Genomic DNA, 21,721 nt, shown 5'->3' on the forward strand with positions numbered 1-21,721 from the left:
ATGGCTACCATGTCAAGATATTTCCCAATTATTTTCAAAACTTGTGTATTTCACAACATTTCTTTGAAACACAGGCCTGAAACTTGTTTGAGAGATTTTATCAACAGTTCTGATGATTTCATGTCATTTCATTTAGTTTTAGTATAGTAGGCCTGTGTAAAATAAAACTGATATAAGATAAGAGAAATTTTACTACGGGTATAGCATTTATAAAACAATATTCAATAAACAAATATTTCATCGTTATACTTCCTGACCTCGCTGAATATGGTAGAAATGCCAAATAGAGTTTATTGGAAAAGCCAGTAATGCAGAATAAGAGAAAAGCAGGAGATACCCCTTCTCATAATTCAGAAATACATGTTGATCTCCACTTCTTTGCATTTATTTGCAATGGTAAACACAACCTCAAAAAATAACAACAAATTTTGAAGTTGCTTACAACAATGAGAATATAACAAAGGAAAATCGATAGGTAAATACCCAGTGCCTAACAATCAACTGTCCTAATTATTTTTATAGAAATCTCTACTAAAATTCAAATGCACACTTTTCTTTATTTACTAATTTTTAATAAATTATTTCGATTTTTTTCTGCTTACAACATATCAAAATAAAAAAAGTGAACGAGGCCCTGACAAGAGTAACGAAAAAAACTTGATCCTGTGCAATTTCCCACCATCTAAAATGTTCTTTATTCTGTATAAAACTAACCTAGGTATGTACTATGTACCTTTATTTCTCTTGCATAAACTATTAATACTAATGAAAAACATATTATGTAAGTAAGAAACATGCTTGATCCATGTGCTGTATTTATAAAAGGGAGGTAATAAAAATTGTTACTTATTGCAATTAAAAACCAACATTTAGAAGTATTAAAATATTTAAAGTGCCAATAAGTTTGGTAAAGTATATATTTTGAACATGTACCTATAGTATTTATTTAAATGTGTATTAAAAACTCTGAATTGCCAAAATAGATACAGTATATTAAAATAACTGGACAGGTACAATATATGATTGACATTTATGATACTATGCAAAATAAATTTCTTATAATTATTAGATGTAGCATGATTATGATAAACTATAACATGAGTGTGACCAAAAGCTTATAAAATCATCTGAAACAACCCCTCAAGTTAAATGTTGAGTGTCAAGCAAGGGAGTTAATTACCAGTACTTTTCCAACATCTTTGGTATAACACAACAGAGACACACAAAACCATGGTGTTCCATTAGGGCCAATGAGCATGAAACGAGAAGGTACGATGGAAAGATAGCGAAGCTTGACAGTACAATGGCAATGCGCAACTGTACAATTGTGATAACACGACAGTATGAAGGTGAAGCGGTATGTGTTATGAAGAGTGTTAGCGGTTATAACACACTAAATAGTTTTTGTTCTTTATTCTATATAAAATTGACCTATTTCCAATGTCCGCAGCACACATCAGGACCCATTTTAAATGTCTGTAAACTACATTTTCTTGAAGAATATTGTCAGTGCTAAATAAAAATCAAAAGAAAAGTGGGGGTCATGTTTGATGCAAGAAAAATATTTTCAGTCAAACACACAAACTGCAAAATCAGCTAAAAAATGAGACCCCAAACTGATGATGTATGATCTAAGTTTCCATGAAAATTTTTGTCATGTTGTTATTTCATTATGAAAATGCTACCTACATGTCCAGCATAGATCTGCCATGTAATTTTAGCAAAAGAATTGCAAAGAAAATAAGGAAAGTGGCTCTACAGAGCAAAAAAGTGAGGACAGTTTGAATCTGCTATTATGCGACTACCATTTTTTCCCCGCAATTTTTCTATTTAGTGTCTGTATGCCTATAGGTAGGCTAGCCACTAGACTGATAGTAAAGAATTTGTCACAAAATTTCAGATTTTTGTGATTTTCTTTTGTTTTCCATAATAGTGACAAAATTAGTGCCAGTCTATTTTACAGAATCTGATTGGCTAGACTGGCTATATTCACAACTTTAAAAACATAAATCAAATAAAAAAAAATCATAGGAGCTAGTCAATGTTAGATGTTGCAGGAAATTTTAAGAGAGGACCATGGATATGCATGACCTATGGATGTTAATAATATGGTTACTTTATTCGTTCAGAATATTTATTAACTCAAATGCTGCCTCCAGAAATACTGCATAACCATAACCATGATAACTATGGTATTATTACATTTTAAACACCAACTCCCCACAACTGCAAATCAATTTATTAGCTTGTGTTTTTTAAATTTAAGTCATGATGTAAAATTAAAATTGCTGTTATATTATAAGTCTCCTTAAAGATATATACAAAATTATACTTTTTAATGACTGCCATGTGAATTAAATTATGGTATTACACCTAATATTTGATAATCATTCTAACAAATGGTTACTTTTTTCAGTCTAAATGTCTGATGATTTAGATTTACCCAGACATCTCTGTTACAGCTATAAGTTGAACTTGGAAATGAATTTAGGCTGCTAATATACATGCATTCTAACAACATATTTTTGATAATACAGAATTTAAGTAGTTTGTTAAACACATTTTATGAAGTCAAGGGCCTTTTACATATAAATCATTATTATTTTATAAATCATAAAAAAGAAGCTATGAAATCTTACACTCACAAAGATCATGACATGCAAAATAATGGGGACAGAATAGTTGAAAAGGAGAAACAGATAAAGGATGTCTACATCTACAGCTAGAAATTAGTTAGTGGCTGGATAGTTAGTGGAGTTTAAAATTGTTTAAATTTAACTATAATTAAAACATAGAGAAATCTTTAACTTTAATCACAGCTGCTGCTTACTGAACATGTCACAGGCTAGTCCACTGGCTAAGTATCTAGCTATAATAGTACCTGCTTGGATTTGAAGTTAAATTCCACAAACATTACAGTGACTGTTGATATTAATTGCATGTACTGCATGCAAATGATTTAATGAAAGGAAAATTAAGTTGGACTTTTTAGTTATTTTTCTGTCCACACTCATTTATACATTACATCTAGGTATAATACACCAAAAGAATTTTATTTTACATAATAGAGAATGTAATGAATGGTGGAGTAAGTAATTTAAAATGCTGTCAGGTGCCACATTTACACAAATATATAGTTTACCTACTGAATAACACTGGGGCTGATCTATATGTTTCCAAATAATGCAACAGGATTTGAGAATATGATAAATATATATTTTAAAAGAGCACATATTTCCAGTTTCACTGCGAGTCTGTTGTTCACTGGAAAAAAGTAATACTGAGACAGCACAAAGTAAAAATTCATACACTTGGACAAGGAATTTTTCATCTATTTTTTTTTGTACAGTTCTATCTTTTATCTTTTTACCTTTGAATGATATAATACAGAAATGCCAAATCCTTATTACTTTGTCAAAAAAAAGTTTGATATTGTGTACATAATTTGTTAGATACATAATAATTCTGGTAAAAATTTATGGTCACATATTATTAAATCAGCCGCATTTTAGCAGAAGAATTAAGCTATATTACATTTTGATATTTAATGTTTTCACAATTCATGATTTTACATACCTCCATGTGGTTTTATTCTGTCTAAAATCATAACATGGAATATTACTCTTGTGATAGTAATCACAGGCAATGAAATGGATTTTAAAATATATTCTATTATCTCCAAAAATTATTTTGGCTGATTTTCTGTTTCAGTTTATATTTTTCTAATATTTTTTATCTAAAAAGTCTGTCTGTAGTACTTATTACTGACAGACAGAGACATTTTTTTTTATTTACAACCAGGTTCTAAAATACAAATATTATAAAAGAGAACAATTTGATTAATTGTATACACTAAGGGATGTTAAGACCACCATTTAACAATAAAACAATCACACAAGTCTGCATTCCCCCATGCATGTTTTGCAGTATGGTGTAAAATTACCACCCTTTAATTGATATGCACTTGATATCAATGTGAAGCCATTTATAAATGATTTTCTGGAAATTAATAAGCTGAAAATCGATTCTCTCATTGTAAATAGACAAATATTGCAAAATTTAACCTTAAAACTTCATTTGAGAAATCTAAATACATCAAATACTAAATGTCATAGTCACTGAAAACATGCAGTTTTACTGCATTTGGGAATTGAAGTTCCTAATAAAAATTATTTTCATGTAACAGACTGTTATTGAGGCACTTAAATTGTTTTTTTAATGTAGCTGAAGTTTTGGGTAATGTTAAAAATATATTTTGCTGGAAATACTAATTAAAACAAGATACCAGATACAATCTATGGAAAATACTCATATTAAGTTTTGGATTATGTGAATGGTGGTAATGTTTTGTTGTGGCATATATAGCAGCAAAAGGTCAAATTCTTATTAATGGAATAAATACAAAATAACACATTTTGAGTCATTTCTGTCTACAAAATGGTACTTGATGTAGCTTAATTTGCAACATTTTTTCTTAAAAAAAAGTGTAAAAATTATACCTTTTATTGTTGGGATAAGATTTCAATCTTATAATCTGGCTTCATAGTATTTAGATATGTCTGTAATTTAAATGTTTGACATAATCATACTGGTCACTTACATATTGAAGCATTAAAGTACATTTAATTTTTTTTCTTTGTAGATTATACATTTGCATTTTTAGCAAATTTCCAAAATAGCTGTTTAATGTAGTATGGAACAAGCTTTATTACTTTTTGGTATAAATGTATAGCCTCAAACCTCTGGTAACACTTAGGGGGTCAAGTCTTATGTAAGATCTAAAGTGTTCTGAAGCAGGACAAATTTGATATGAATATTTCTAAGCATTCTTATTTTTATTTAGCATAAAATTCTGCCTGAAAATGAGACAGAGTTCCACATGTAAATCACAGGCACCTATCTTAAGGGTCAGTGCTACACTTTTGGACCATGCACTTTAATCAATTGTACCAAGAGCTTTAAAAAAATATTTTATATATACTTCTTTGATTGTATCTAATAACATTTTTCACTTTTAATATATTCTGTTCAAAGACCTTAATATTATTATTAATTTAGGGAAGTAATTCTGGTTTAAATTGCTAGACTAAAGTAAATCTTCTAAAGTGAGTGATTTTTAAAGATGACAATTAATATTCAAACAGGAACTAAAATGTACAAAATTAGAAATAAAAAATAGAGCAAAATTTCCAGGGGCGTAACTGGGCATACGCCTATACGCCTGTGCGTACAATTCAAATTCGGCACCATGAAAATGAAAAGGCTTAAATGCAAAAAATGCAGTAAAATGTAAAGCCTAAGGAGGTTAGGTGGCTATTTAAAGTTCTTTATTTGAAAAATATCATCTTAATGACTAATGAGATTATCAAACTCGTTTTTTTTTAAAAATATTAGATTGATTTGTGGTAACTAATAATCGTGAATATAGAAAAAACGTAAAATGTAAGTGTAAATTTCATGGAATGATGGAGCACAGCAAACACAGCCAGAGACACAGACCGCTAAATTAATGCCATTGAAAATATGCATGTAAACCCTGAAATGTTTAGAAAGTTTAATAGAAGATGATCAATAAAAATAAACTTGCAATATTTTACAAGTTCGTGTTTGTGTCTTAAAAGAACTATCCAGCTTTTAACAGTGTTTAATGTTGGGAGGAAGAACCCGGGTGCCTCCTTTGGACATAACTTTAGCCATGAACTGGTTCTTGGGTAAAGCCATGAATTGTTCACAAAGCCAGCTTGATCGTATTGAAAAATAGACACCTCGCGCGGGGTTTCGAACTTACAAAGATACGAGCGGATACAAGCTACAGGCGCGCTTTGGATTCGAATTTTTGATTTGAAAATATGAACAATTACTATGTTTACATTTAGTTTACGTAAACCTGCAATTAACAGTACTATGCAACAGATTTAAAATAAGACAAAATGCATGTTTTAGCTAAACAAAGTAGGAATATCTATAAACTAGTACGAAAAGTCTAGCCAATGATTTACATTTAATATACATGTACAATAATTGGAAGTTTTAGATTTAGAGCATCACTTCAGGGGCATTATTTTGCAAAGAGATTCTATTGTACATATCATGCAAAGAAGCCATCCAGCTGGCTTACGGAAGGTCGGTAGTTCTACCTAGGTGGCCGCCCGTGATGTAATAATGCGCGGAGGGGCACATGGGGTCTTCCTCCACCATCAAAGCTAGAAAGTTCCCATATGACCTAAATTTGTGTCGGTGCGTCATTATACACAACAAGTCTTTTCTATGGCAACGACCGAGCGCTCGTTTCTACAAACATACAAACATGATACTATGTATGTCCATTCAACCTCGATGTACTCAATTTGGGCATATCGGAAAATTTGTTAGCACAAAAACAGGACACCCGTCTTACTCTGCTGTTCATATTTCAAATGGCATGTGTTTTATTTGTAAACCAACAGAGCAGTAGCAGAACAAAAATTATCAACCGATGTTGAGAAATAAAAAAAAGTTACGCTAAATACTATACTCTTGGTGTGATATTTGAGATTGTTTTCATGGTTGCAATTAAATCTATCAATCTATATCCAAATCTAGATACCGAAATACCATTTAGCAACTTACGCAGTTGGAATTTGCGTTTGCAAATATTAGATGTTGTTTACAGCAACTAGAAATAAGTTACGTTTCGCGTGAGAAAACTTGAAATATTTGCAATGTGTGGGTAGATACATTTATCAAAAACCTGTTAAAATGCATATGAGGAAGTTATGCATTAAATTACACATTGACGAAGATTTCAAAAACGATAACAACAAAAAACTTGTACATCCTTAATGTGTGCGTTAACGTTCCATTCATTGCCTAATAATATATGCGATATTTACATTGTAGAGGGTATTAAATAATAAATAATGATAATAACAGCTTTGCGCACGGTTCGAATATGCGATTTGTTCACACGTGTAGCAGTTAGTATTAGGTAAGAGTTTAGATGCAGTTACACTAACAGACACATTGTAAGGTCCATTTGGCGATAAACAATATGCCTGCATGGATCTTGGCAATTGCACAATAAAACATATCATATAATGACCCAGTGTTTCAGGTCGCAAATATTTTGAAACATAACTATATATCTACTGTTACTGTTGATTTAAAGTTGTTTTGTCCTGGAGTGTATGGTACGAGCAGTTCACGGAACTCTGACTTTTCAACATATTAAGTCTGGCATAATTCATTTAGTTAGGAAAAATCTGCGAAATAGATAATAAACATTTTAAAATCTTAGATAAAATTATTGATGAATACTAGTACGGGCCAAGTATCGTGCCATAGCGATCGAGCTAGTGAAGCACACACTTTCCATGATAAAGTTACATAGGACTCTATACGAACAGTGGTGTATCCGGGGCTGCTCCATCCCTGCCAGTAAGCATGCGCGGTGTGATAAACTATGAGTTTAAATTATTATCTTTGTAATATGTAGTACAAATGTGACAAACAAAATATATTAACGCTGGAATATAGCAAGAGAACGCATCTCTTGCGGACCATTTTTCAACATTTTCAAGGGAAGGCCCCAAAAGCCCAATCCTCCGGGAGATGGAGACCCCTTCCCTCACCTACTCCACATTCGCAGCATTTGCTTGGTTTGTAGCTATTGCTGCTCAAATCTTGCGTACAGTTCAAAATCATCCGGGTACGCCTCTGATTTCTATGTACAAATTGTAAAATGCATGTTTTATTTATTTTTACATCTTTTTGTGATTATCGCCTCTGTTTAAAACTTAATTGGTTTTTAAAGCTGTATATTTCTACTTATTTCAATGAAAGTCTTTTTAAAACAGTCTTTATCAACCATTTCATGATCAACAAATAGGGGAATAGTTATATGAGCTGCACCATGATAAAACCAACATAGTGCGTTTGCATCCAGCATTTATCCAGACAAGACTGCGCGGATGTTGCTCGCTTTCAAAGCCTATTGCAATTAGAGAAAATGTTGGCGAACAGCAAACCCACACTTTTGGTTTTCTAAGTCGTCATATGACCTAAAATTGTGTCGGTGCGACTTTAAACCAAAAAAAAAAAATGTTGGTTTTCACATGGCGCGGCTCATATATTTAGGAACATAAACTGCTGCTTTACATTTAATTTTAAAAGCAAATCTGTGTCATTCTCGAATTAATTGTTTCTATATTCCTAAATACTATTTGAGAAGTACAAGTGGTGAGAGATAACAGCTTCCATACGACACAAATCAAATTGACTGTCTAAATAAAAGAAAATAACAAAAGATATACCCCGAGGTAGGGCCTCAAAATCAAAGGGAGTTAATCCAGTCAGTACTTCCTTTGACATTTCATGGCAGATGTAATTTTACATAAAATTGGAGGAATAACAAAAGTGCTTGGATAATAACCTTGATATAACTTGCAGAATTATACCTGAATGTGGATGTATTGCAAATAACTAGGAAATATTGGGATATGAAGTGGATAAACTTTGGAGAATAACAAAAGAGAAGGTAGCGAAAACGTGTGACAAAATATGAAAGATTACTGGCACTTTACATGGCGTTGACTTGTTGTTTTTTATTTTGAACTAGAACAACAATCAACTAAATGTGCTGTCGTCAGTAAAGTCTACAAAAACAAGTGTCAGTGACATTACTAGTTAAAAGAAAGAGGGACTGCTTACAAATTATATGCAAGAAAAAAAACAACAACAGGAATATGGACAACATGAAAAGCTACACAAAAGGTAACACAATTTTTGGTATTGAAGCATTTCTTCAATGTTATAAGAGGAAGTGTAAAAAGAGATGTATTATGGGATATGATGTCCTTGATAAATTTTTAATGATTCGTTAAAATTTTTAACGATTCGTTAAATGATTTAACGTTTCGTTAGCTAACGAAAATTTTAACAGCACTTTCAACAACTGAAAATTTAACATTTCGTTAGCTAACGTAATAATCAAAATTTAACGGTCGTTAACTTAACAATTCGTTAAATTTAACGAAAGTTTTGAACAACTGGGCCATTATATTTATGTTTTCTCACATTGAATTTATTTAACTCGTTGAATGAAATTAAAAAGATGCTCGGTACAGCATCGCATTTTTTTATTTTTTTCAACTTGTTTTATAAATTCAATATGAAAACACACTCATGTAATATCGTCTTTTTATTTCATTAGCTGGATGATATCATAACACAAATCATATACGTGTTGCCTGTAACTAGTAATTAGAGCACTAAATCAGAAAATGTTTCATTTCCTTGCAAGGTAGTGTTAAAATATCAATATAACTGAACTCAATTTACAAATAATAAAATCTGTAAAAAGATCCCTTGGAAGCAAAGAATGCAAACAAAACAGAATAATAGCAGACTTGGTTTGATTGAGTCTGTTCATGAGGTAATGAAATGTGCAACACCTCTCACGCCCCCTAGCACCGGCTTAAGCGGAACTCTTTTACACATCTATTGAATGGACTCCATGATCCCAAAGGACCAGGAAATATAACAACACTGAATCCAAATACGGGGAAACTTTTTACAGCCGCCACACGGCACTTAAAGATTGCTTGTAATAAACGTCTGGACAGGTAATAATAGAGAACGAATCTTTTTTTTTATGTAAATTATATTCATATATTACCATTTGCGCTTGAATGTCCATTGTTCAGCTTCCTTTCTCTTATTACATCGATCAACACTATTATATCCTCAAGTGAAGGTGTTTCGTTTCCTGAAGAAATATGATAGCCGTTTAATATGTAGAACAGTAATGCAGTAGGTCCTTACGGAAACAGGAACAGATGTATATTCTTAAAATGTAACGCTTCAGATACATGTTTTATGCTTGCCTCATCAGAAAACTAAATATAATGCACTGGGAATATAAACTATTGAACAATGTTGTTATGCAGCAAAGTTTCATTTTAGTTATTGTGCAATTGCTACTTTATCAAACATAAATATACATAAAACCTTTCCCTTTCTGTCTATTAGAATTGTCTGTTTTTGGATATATCTGGATCAAATGTGAAATCTAAAATAAATATCTTACCATGTATTAATCAAAATACATAAGACCATACTTTTGCTACATGGAATGCAGACACAGACTCTGTTCATAAAAGGTATTGAAATGTGCAACACCCCTTAACCTCTCAGGACCGTTATTGCACAGATTCATTGAACTTGGACTCCATGAACCCAAATGACAAGAAAATATAACAATACCGAGTTTAAGAACGGGGCGAAGTTTTACTATGTCACACGGTATTTACAATTGTTAATCCTAACCATTACCCTAGGCGATTTTCTATCCGATATAAGAAAAACAGTTGGAAGCATAGAACCAACCAAGTACAATAATAGCGACTTGGTTTGATTGATTCCGTTCATGAGCTGTAATGAACATTTCAACACCTCTCACTCACCCCACCAACTTTAGCAGAAAAACAAAGACAAATATCAAACATTATACATAAACATTGATTTTTGCATACCGGACTCGATTTTCTCGGCTTTTACGCCGGTTCTAAATCAAATAACTTGACCTTTCTTCTTTGTTCCTTAAAATATATTTCTTAATTAAAAAGAAACGTTATGCTACGATAAAAATTGCGATTTACTGCAGATAATCAAACAAAACCAGAACTTTTGTTTTTGTAACGTCATGACGTACTATCTGCTTACGGAAATTCTCGCGTTTTGTAAAAATACGTTACTGTATGTCACAAACTGACATACGGGCCTCATTGTATCTGTAGTTTAAATGCAGGTATTGCATCATCTTTTTGTATTTTTTTTTTAGTTATTGAGGTAAATGTCTGATTTTTCGCATAAAATACCTCTCATTTTTTTTTGTATTTCATAACTTAAATTTCCATGTAAATTTTATTAAATTCGGTTCAGTAATAAGAAAGTTGATATTTTATAAACTTCAATAATTTATGTTTTTATCCCCAAAACCACTGTAACGGGCCTCAAATTGTCAATTTCAATCCGCACCAAAGTAGTTAGATTTTCCGGCTATATCGTGATTCCCTAGGAAATACAAATAGTCAGAGTACACGCATAAGCCGTGAGAAATTTAGTATTTAGCGGAACATTACCCTACAAATAGACTGGACTAGATATGCCTAGTGCACACCACTTTCGACATTAGACGAACTTACGTCAAATTGATTTTTCTTGGTAGAAATTTATGCTCGATCGAGGTAGGAAGTTCATTTGTTAGATTTTTGTATAATTGTTGAATTACGATTTTTAAGTAAATTTTTGGTCATTCTACAGAATTCTGTAACATTTACTTTTCGGCATGTGATTTTGGCTAGTTTCGGTATGTCAGGATGATTTATTAAATTTTTCAGACTTTTGTAAATTAATTCGAAAGAGGAGTCTAAAATATTTCTTTTATATAAGCCATAAGATTTGTACTGGAATTTGTATAACATGATAATTGTAAAGTACTCTTTGTCAAAAACATGTGTCAAACATTTCATTGTTAATTATGGAACGCCGATACTGCATTGCATTGTAATGTTAAATCTATGCGGCAAGTCTAGTACCATGTATGTAATATATTGTAATTTGAAATTATTGCCAGTCTATAGCATATACATACAATGTCCGTTTTGTCGAATGGAAATTGATATTATATTGATCCCAGCTATTGTATAACGTTTGATTTGCATTGAATTGTGTTAATTTGTAGTTGTAAATAATAGCTGCAGTTTATCATTTTCGTATCTATAATTTTTCATTATAAACTTTTCATATCTTTTGCATACTTAAACTTTAGACTTTTAAGTAATTAATTTTAGAAATAATTGAAGTAATAAGTGACGTATTTTAATTACGTGACGTATGAACTTAGTAGCACATTAAGTAGCACGTATTATTTATGGGAGCCTACGGAGGTATGGTGTACCCAAAGGAGCAGTTTTATGCCCTTACTTATTTGTTTTGCTATGGTGCTTACCATATGTTATATATTTTAGCTTCTTCCACCAGACGACTTTTACCTGGTGATGCCACGACCCGGAATAACAATACCCGAGGTTCACTTGTCTTCACTCGCCTGGATGTGATTTTCCCAGCGCAGAGCTTTCGTTCCATGGTTGTGCCGTAAACCGCAAAGACTTTTGCTATCCACTGATTGCAGGTCAGGGATGCAACCACCTACCATCATAGGGAGCCAAAACGGAGTCAACGTTTTCACGGTTTAGAGGGACTTGATTTGAAGATATATTGTTTAGTTTTTGTGCTACTTAAAGTTAACGGAAACATCTGTGTCAACGAACAGACAGTGTTAGAACTTTATATTTGATAGAAGAGTTACTGAGCTCAGATTTTTTTTTCTTACTTTCTTATGATATTTTTTTTTCACTTTTCATTTATTCATTGTAAATAATCATTTTATGTAAATAAATTTGTAAATATTGTAAAGGGTGTTGATTTGTTCTGATAGTTATTGTCTCCGGTACGTCCATCCTGTCACACTGTAAGAAGAAGTGCTTTAAAAAAATCGTTTGTTTGTTTTTATTGTTTACTATTATTTGCTGAATATGGCATGGTTGTAAGTCGGATAGGATTATCCGGCTCTCGGGTAAATGTTTAGGCGGTAACTTGGCAGAGCCTCATAACTGCCTATACAGGTAACACATTTCCGCCCGCATTTACAACCAGTGACATAATATTATATCCTACTGGACCAGAAAAATTGCAACAAACCTCTCTCTAGAAGTTCTTTCACAGCGTCTTTAACATCATGTTCCTTGTATCCCATATCAAGACATACAGCTCTGTGTTGTGTCATAATTGATTCAGTTACAGATTCTCTCAATTTGAGTTGTGCCATCGTACTTGTAACGTCTTGGACTCCTCCACCACTTGCTCCATATCCCTTTGGAATGTAAGCCAAATATAACTTAGATAAATAAATAGAAAAAGTGGAACATCACAGGTCGCCCAACACGAAATAAATTAAAATGTGACAGGCTCTGTTTGATTAAGCCTATTCATGGACGAGCTACCGTTCACGCCCTCTAGCCTCTTTAGATAAGACGACTTATGTCTCATATACAAACAACCGAAACAGTCACTACGCATTATGGCTTCACATGTACCTACCAAATATTTTTCTTTACATTTTGCGCTTTAAAATGTAATACTTTATTTATTTTCACCATTCAATTTAATGGTACTTGTTTAGCGTAGTAAATGTTAATGTATTTTGTTTCTTTTAGAGTACCATTAATAGTGACTTGCCTCGTTTTCAACAGATGCTTGAATAAGAGCTATGAATTGTTCGCCTTTCTGTTCTAATGCATAAGGGCACGCGGGAAACCATCTGCAGTGTTCAGTCCAAGGGTCGTCTTCAGGGTCCCAGCGTCTTAATCCACCATCACATGCAAAACATCGCACTTGGTCTTCAAAACCTATGCGGATAATTACGTTGATATGCATGTATCTTTCAACTCTGTACCAAACAAACTGCTATGTAACGCATTTGTAAATAACAACGACAGAGATCAAGCCCCCTCGCACCGGAACAATATAACAGTGTAAATATAGCTATTCAAATCACGATAATATACACACACATACACAGACAAGGCCAATACAGTAAGGGCACCGTCTTGGAACTGACTGTGACAAAAACACTACTGTGGAGTTTAAACCGGTTCATGGCTCATGGCACCTCACCGTTAACTATCAATCATGTTCATAGGTGAGTCCGTTACACATGTAATGGTGGATTCGTTTGAAACCATAACAGATTTCATGTGAATGTATATACAAATCAAGCCTGAGATACCATATACGTTCTGTGATCAATTATGCTTCACCATATTGTATACCGTCTTATTGACTAACCCTATGTTTTGGACCCATTCTCACCAAGCAAACGTTAATTTACTAATAGGCCATAACGCCGCTTGATAGAAAAAATAGATAAAGGTTTCTTCGACGATATGATTCAATGATATTCTTTTTCAAATGTAATATTCTCTGGTTTAAATGAAGAAATCTAAGTCTTTCTGAAACGCTCTTGATAATTCAGCATTCATCTCCTTATGCGATTCCGTCATAAAAACTTCTTGTGAAAACTGTAAATTTCTCGATGGTCTTACGTACCTAATAGACGCTCTTTTCTTAAAATCATGATGTTATAATATGTCTTTAGCAGTAGATCTCATAGTGAAGAAAGAAGACTGACAAAGTTTTATTTCGTCACTGACCCAATAAATCAATATTTATGATACTCCTAGACTTTGCTTTTTATTGCGCAAGAAGATAGCATAAAATATTAATTAAGAGTTATCTGATTTGACAAACCAGATACGGATTGAAAATAATTGAGAAAGATAAATAAATGATGTTTACATAACGTAAATAATATTATATCTAGCAAGGTCAACTACTACAACACAAAGATATGTATTTTATTGAACAATAGATCATAAATAGCTTATCAACAGTGAATAATAAATTCAATGGATTTACAATCTTTAAAAGATATTACGAATACAAAAATTAATAACTAACACAATCTTTCATTTGGCTATAATTTAAAATAGCGTTATTAAGATGGCGAAAATGGCATATTCATAAAAGTCACATACAGTGTTACGTGCTTCACAGATTCTCGCTAAAATACTTTCTATAGGTTATTTGTGCACTATATCCTTTGGAGAAAAGTGTCATTTACGGTAGATAGTTCTACAGAAATCGGAACCATGTGCAAAGATACTTTTCTGAACTAAGTAGTTTTCTCTGCCAATAGTCGATGTGAGAACGTGATCATGAAGGAACAAGGTGTTGTGTATGGTTCGTTTCCTTTATCATCACTCATAAACAAAAAAAAAACAAAAAAAACAACAACACAGGGAGTGACCTTCCGTCAATACTCTTAACAAATATTTCGCGCAAAATCGACTGTATATTTGCGAATGAAGTGCGTGCGTGCTCGGGTTTTGCGTCATTTATCAACAATTATTCAGTCATATAAACGACGCTGTCCACTCGTAGCAGTGAACACAATGCCTAACTTTAGAGTACTGCCTCACTTGAATATCACGCTTTAGACATGTGACGCTATACCATAACAACTCACGTTATACTGACACCGGGCTTACCAGTCCTAGAACTATAGCACCGATCGAGGAACCTAGTGTTACGCGGCAAGGGAGTGAACCAACAATCTCCCACACCCGAAGCAGGAGTTCTACCACTAGGCTACCAGGGTAGTCTTGCGAGTACAGGACACCTTGCTAATGCAGTTCTAGCCCTCCACCTCTGATTCAGGTGGGGAAGTTGGCAGTTACTTGCGGACACAGGTCTGTACTGGTACAGAATCCAGGGACACTGGATAGGTTAACTGCCCGCCGTTACATAATTGAAATACTGTTGGAAAGCGACGTTAATCCTAAAGCAAACAAACAAATAAAAACTTTCGCATTTTTTTTTACTTTGCCTAGATAATCTTTCATTCCAAACTATGAGCTATGAGTAAAACTTACATGTTGGTGATGCTACTGAAACTTCGAAAGACTCATATAAGAATAACATACAATTGTCTTTCAAGGTTTGTTTAAAATGAGATAAAATAAGCTTTCATTTCCTATGCCTTGATTTAGCCAAATATGGCAAAGCATTATCATTTAGTGTTATTTAAAGACGTTCTATTCTGTCCCTGTTAAATAACATGCATCATCATATTGTAAACTTTTCTAATGAGATTAGTATTGTTCGACCTAAATAACAGTAACTCTGATTTATTTATCTGAGTAGTATTAAATATAGCGTTTCTGGCATTTTGACCCCCCCCCCTGACCCCTTGTCCCTATTCTATAAGTGGACTTTAACCTTACCCTAAACTTAAAATACTAACTTAGTACCCTTGATACCCTGAAAATCTTTTAAATCTTTAGTTAAACCGAATGAAAACCTTTGATTTAACCAAAAAAAGATTTAGTCTTTGATTCGGACTGACCCCTTGTCCATATTCTAAAAAATCCAATGCTGGACAATTAAAAACCCACAGGTTTTATCAAAGATACAAGCTAAAATAAAATTGACTTAAATATCAATACAGTACACCGTAAGGTATTTACTTACTGATTGACAGTGCATATCAAGATAAAGATCAGGTTTCAGTTTAACTGGAGAACAAATACTACGCTATAGTAAATACAATTCTATTGTGTATTGAGAGCTTGTCCTACTTGTAAGACACATACTTGTCCTTTATGTACCTGTTGTGTCAAAGGTAAATCAAGTGCATTTTTTAAAAATGATTATGCGGGAAACCACAAATTCAACCAATCAAAAGCCTGCCATTTTTCTGCCAACTTGGCAGACACTGCCACATTCCTGCCACTTGGCAGAACTTTGGCAAAACTTTGGCAGATTATATTATATTATATTTATTATTAAAATGTAAAGGTGGGTCTACAACCCCCGGAGGCAAAGCCTCTGGTCTTTGATCTTATCTTCAATTAGTAAGTACATTATTAGGGTACACATAGTAATTAAACTTTTAATTAAGCTTTTAATTAAGCTTTTAATTAAACCTTTAATCCAAAAGTCTGTTTATACCATGGGATACAGGTTCATCCGATATGTAAAATCTGATGTGACTACCCATCAAAAGCATAAATGTTAATTCTGTAGATTCCGAATCGTCATAAGGGTGAATATCAAACATTGTTCCTTGTTTTAGATAAATTTTAATTTTTTTCTTATACATAGATATTAACTTATCAGTGTCAAAGTCCTCAGCTGCCTCAGCTGTTATATTTACATTATCAAATATATCAAAAAATAAAACATCATCCTGGGGCCTTGGATTCCGCCACCTAAATATAAAATGTGATATTGGGCTTTTAGTCGGTTTATACGGTTCACCCGGGGAGCTTGCACCCTTTAATAAAATCTTAATATCTATTATATAAGTTGCGGTTTTTCCGACTATAAACACACCACTCAAAAGCATATCTAGTACATCTATTTTATATTCTTGGTTTGTGTTTATAAAATCTTTATAATCTACGAAAATTCCAGGTCTTATTTCAAATTCATTTAAATAATTTAAACCGGCCATATTTTCATATGTTGAATGTATCCAGGCACCACGACGGTCAAAATACTTTTTCATTTGTATGTAATCAAAAGTATGACTATAATAGTATTCAAAGAGAAACACTTCATGTCTCACTTCCTCTACCCTTTTTTCTATTTTCCTGTCTTTCTTTTTAAGTTTAATAATTATGTTAGCTAAATCATCAATTCGTTTTGTTGTAGCAACTTCAGAAGCAGATAGATTGTCAACAGTATTCTTTGTTTTAGCTAATTGTGTTTCTTGTTTTAAGAAAGCATTTTTTACTTCTATAATTTTTTCCCAATTATTTGAAATTTTTTCATCATTAGTAGCAATTTCTTCGACATTAGCGGTTATTGCTTTAGTATTAGCAGTAATTACTTGGGTATTAGCAGTAATTGATTCTCCTTGTTTAGCTGATATTTCAACTACAGAGTCCAAATCATTTATTATTTTTTTAATTTTATCATTAATTTGATTATTAAATTCATTAATATCTTCTTGTAATAAACCTTTAAGTTTACTTAACTCTTTGTACTTTATATTGTGACTTGCATCAACATTATTAATCAGGTCTACAAGTTGTTTCTTCAAATTTTCTATCTGATTATTAACTGTGTTAATTGCTTTAGTATTAGCAATAATTGCTTCAGTATTAGCAGTAATTAACTCTCCTTGTTTAACTGATTTTTCAACTACAAAGTCCAGTTCATTTTTATGTTCTTCAACTTTAGCACTAAGCTGCGTAAATATCTTCTTGTAATTTTTTTGTAATATTACTTAAGTCTGCATACTTTAAATTATGACGGTTGTCAACAATACTAATCCAATTTCGAATTTGTTTTTTAAAGTCATCTATTTAGAATTAATTTCTTCTTTAAAATCCTCTAATGCTGTGTCATGATCATCACCTCTTTGTGAAGCTGCCTTTTCCAATTCAGATTTATATTCTGCAAGTTTATTTGAAATTAATTCTAATAAATCTTTATGCTTTTTTTCAGTTTCAGTATTTAGTTTATTTATTTCTGTTCTGATTTCTAACTGATACATATTTTGTAACTTTTTTTCAGCTTCAATAATCTTGTCTTTTAGTTCTTCATGTTTAATCATACTATCTTTTAATTCTTGAACTTGAGTGTATAACTTTTCAAAATTGGTTCTAAATACTTTTTTTATATTGTCATCTGTCAAATCAGACTTCTCTTCAAGTTCTTTAATAGAATCAGTCATAGCTTTCATTTCTTCTTCAATTTTACCTTGTAATTCAACTATCAATAATGAATTCTTTTTAAAATCTTTTGTTAATTTTTCAATATTCTTTACTTCTGCTTCTAGTGTTTGTTTTATACTTTTGACATCTTCAAGTTTATAGTTATCTATTACACTTTGAACTTTTTTAAACACAAATCGTCTTGAAACTGCATCGTTGGGTTTATCTGGATCTCCTAGGTTGATTATTTCATTACCTCCCATATCTAATGCTCTGTTCATTGTGTTATCAAGTTCCTTATTTTTATGAAGATACAATTCCATGTCCTTTCTAAGCTTTTTATATTGTTTTTTAGTAGCATAATCACTTAAATCAATATCAAATTTAACTTTACTTACACTTTCAGTTTCACTTATTTGTTTTGTATCATTAAAAACTCCCATCTATATATTTCCAGTAAAGTTTTTTCTTAAAAACTTCCTTGGTTTGTCAATATATAAGAAATCATATTTTTGATTTGTTGCATTAGCAAAAGTATCACGATCTATATTTTGTTCATCACAAATCATATTATTTTCTCGTTTACCTGGACTTTCAAATAAAATATAATGTGAACAGTTAATTCGAATATCTTTTGGTGTTTTATAGTAAGACTGACTTAAATAAATAACACAACAGTTTTTGTGACGTCCTTGAATAAAGTATTTTGTTATTTCATTTTGAACTTTTTTATCTTCACATACAAAATCATCAAATATTACTACTTTTTGTTTTTCTGATTCAAGATTTTCACAAGGCTCAATTTGGTTGGGATCAGCTGAATATTCAAGTATTTCATTAGGATCTACTTTAATTTTTTTTGCAATTTGGCTTAAGTTGTTAATTAAATCTTGATATTTAGATTGTTCTAGGTTTTTAGCATACAAGTATAATTTATCATAATATATAAGAGGTTTTCGAAGTATATGCATTAATGTATTTGTTTTTCCAGATCCAGAAGATCCACATATTAACATTCTAAAACATGAATCTGGCATAAAAGGATAAAATTGTTTAAAGTTATTGGATTTATCACTTTTTGTATCATAATTTGGAATTTCCATTTATATAACATTATTTTACATTATTTTACATTATTTTACATTATCTTACATTATTTTACATTATCTTACATTATTATATAAATGCAATCAAAACTTAATGAAATGATAATAAGAAAAAAATTAGTTGGGCAAAAGATGAGAAATCTTAGAGAAGAAATAATGAGAGAAAAAATTAAGAAAGCTACAAATCGAGATATGTACACTGAAATTTATAAACCAATTACTGAAAAAATAGAAAGTCAAAAAGAACAATTATCAAGTCAGTTAAAAGCATTACCTGGAATTAAGGAGCAATTAGCGTTACTTCCAAAAAGTTTTGCTGATAAGATACACGAAATAGAAAATCTAAAAATGGCGACAGAGATAATAAAAAAACAACCATTACAACCATTAAAAGAAGGTGAGCATGATACAACTGAAGAATTAGAAGAAGAATTGGGAGCAAGACCGAAAGAAAAAAAAATACATACAGTAGATTTAGATGCTGATTTGGATACTGATGTTTTAGAAGAATATGGATATTCCAAACCGTCTAAAATGTTTAAATTATTTACTGCAGATGAATCTAATCCTGATAAAATATATGAAGACAAAGTCCAAAATACAATAGGTAATGTTACTACGAATATCGTGAAGTTAAATGGTCCAATAGCTAGCAAATCAAGATCGAAAGATCCAAATAAGAAAGAAGAAGCAAAAGAATTAAAACATGAACAAGACGAACTGATAAAGTACAAAAAACGGTTGATAAATACTTTTAATTTATCTCCTATATTTAGTGGACAAGGAATAAAACATCATAACCCATATAAAGTTTCACCAAATGGACAATATGGTAATTTAATTATTAACTTAAATAAACTTTATGGTCAAAACAAATTAATTGCTAAGGATAGAATAACTGGAAAAGAAGTCATTAACACTAAAGTAGATGATGATTTAATTGATTTGATTAATAAAAGATATAACAATAATAAAATGTATTCAATTCATTCAATAAAAATATTTAAAGAATTAACAGAAAAATCAGGATTACCTATCAATAAAAGATCTATGAAATTTAAAAAAGTAATTAGAGGACAAGGTTATGATGTTTGTCCATGTAATCCAAAGGAATTGGTTAATGACTTGGAGTTAATTTGTGGTTCAATTGATGCTGGAAATAATAATGAAGAACTAAAAAATGAAGGTATTAGAATAATTGATGAACTATTAAAAATGAATTCACTTTTACCAGAACAACATGAAATGTTATATAAAAATTATTTTTCTTGAATTTACACTTTTATTAAAGTTTTAAAACTTTAGTTTTTAATTAAAAAGATATGTTTGATAATTATATAAATGGAACAAAAAATAGTATTAAGTTCTGAAACAGTTAAAGATAATAAAAATAAACCGAGTGATTTTACAATCAGATTTAGTCGTTCTTTAATTTTAGATAAAAATAAAACTTATGTTGTTGGTTTGGATAGTATTAACACTATGACCTACTCTTGGCATAATATTAGTGATGAATATGACAATAAAAGAATTCGTTATCATAATGGTAAGGATTGGAAAGATATTATATTTACAAATGGTTCTTACAGTTACACAGATATTAATAATTATATTAGGGAAACATTAATAAGTAATGATGATTTTGAATTTAATAAATCAGAAATTGCTCCAATAAGTTTGGAATTTGATTTAAGTAGTTTTAAGATTTTGATTTCAATTACAGATAATTTTGGATTGGATTTGGAAGTATCAAATTTTCATACATTGCTTGGATTTGAGAAAAAAAAATTGAGAAATACTGAATGGGGAACTACAACACCAAATATAACTAACTCTGTTGATACAATTTACATTCATTGTGATCTTATTGATAATTCACTTGTTGATGGTAATTTCAGTGATATTATCTATGCTTTAAGTACTGCAGATTTAACAAGAGCTTATCCATTTACAAAAGAACCACAAAGAGTTGGATATTCTGAAATTAATAAATATATTATAAATTCAATTAGAATATATATTACAGATGTATTTGGTAGAATAATTAATTTTAATGAGGTTGAAACAAGTTTTACACTAATTTTAAAAGAAATTAATTAATTATGAAATTATAAATTTTAGTTTTATATAATGTACAAAAAAGTTTATGACAAAAATAAAGGAATATTTATTTATGTTGATGCTCACACGGGAAAAGAAATCATACATGGAACAGGTATCTTTGATACTTTAACGAAATTGTTTTCAAGCGGAGTTGCATCTTCAATTAGCACAGCTGGAAAAAAAGCTTTG

General features: G+C 31.2%; 1 protein-coding gene across 2 annotated transcripts in view; it reads right to left on the reverse strand.

Annotated features, from left to right (window-relative positions):
- Positions 1-21,721, reverse strand: part of LOC123536059 (baculoviral IAP repeat-containing protein 2-like) — a 47,915-nt gene that overhangs the window by 7,658 nt on the left and 18,536 nt on the right. For both annotated transcript variants that reach the window (XM_045318850.2, XM_045318849.2), the window contains exons 6-8: positions 13,279-13,448; positions 12,742-12,913; positions 9,656-9,745 (exon numbers count right to left, since the gene is read on the reverse strand). In XM_045318850.2, the coding sequence (XP_045174785.2) occupies positions 9,656-9,745; positions 12,742-12,913; positions 13,279-13,448 (432 nt within the window). The remainder of the gene's footprint in view (positions 1-9,655; positions 9,746-12,741; positions 12,914-13,278; positions 13,449-21,721) is intronic.

Source organism: Mercenaria mercenaria, chromosome 17, assembly GCF_021730395.1.
Source record: "Mercenaria mercenaria strain notata chromosome 17, MADL_Memer_1, whole genome shotgun sequence".
Lineage (NCBI taxonomy): Eukaryota > Metazoa > Mollusca > Bivalvia > Venerida > Veneridae > Mercenaria > Mercenaria mercenaria.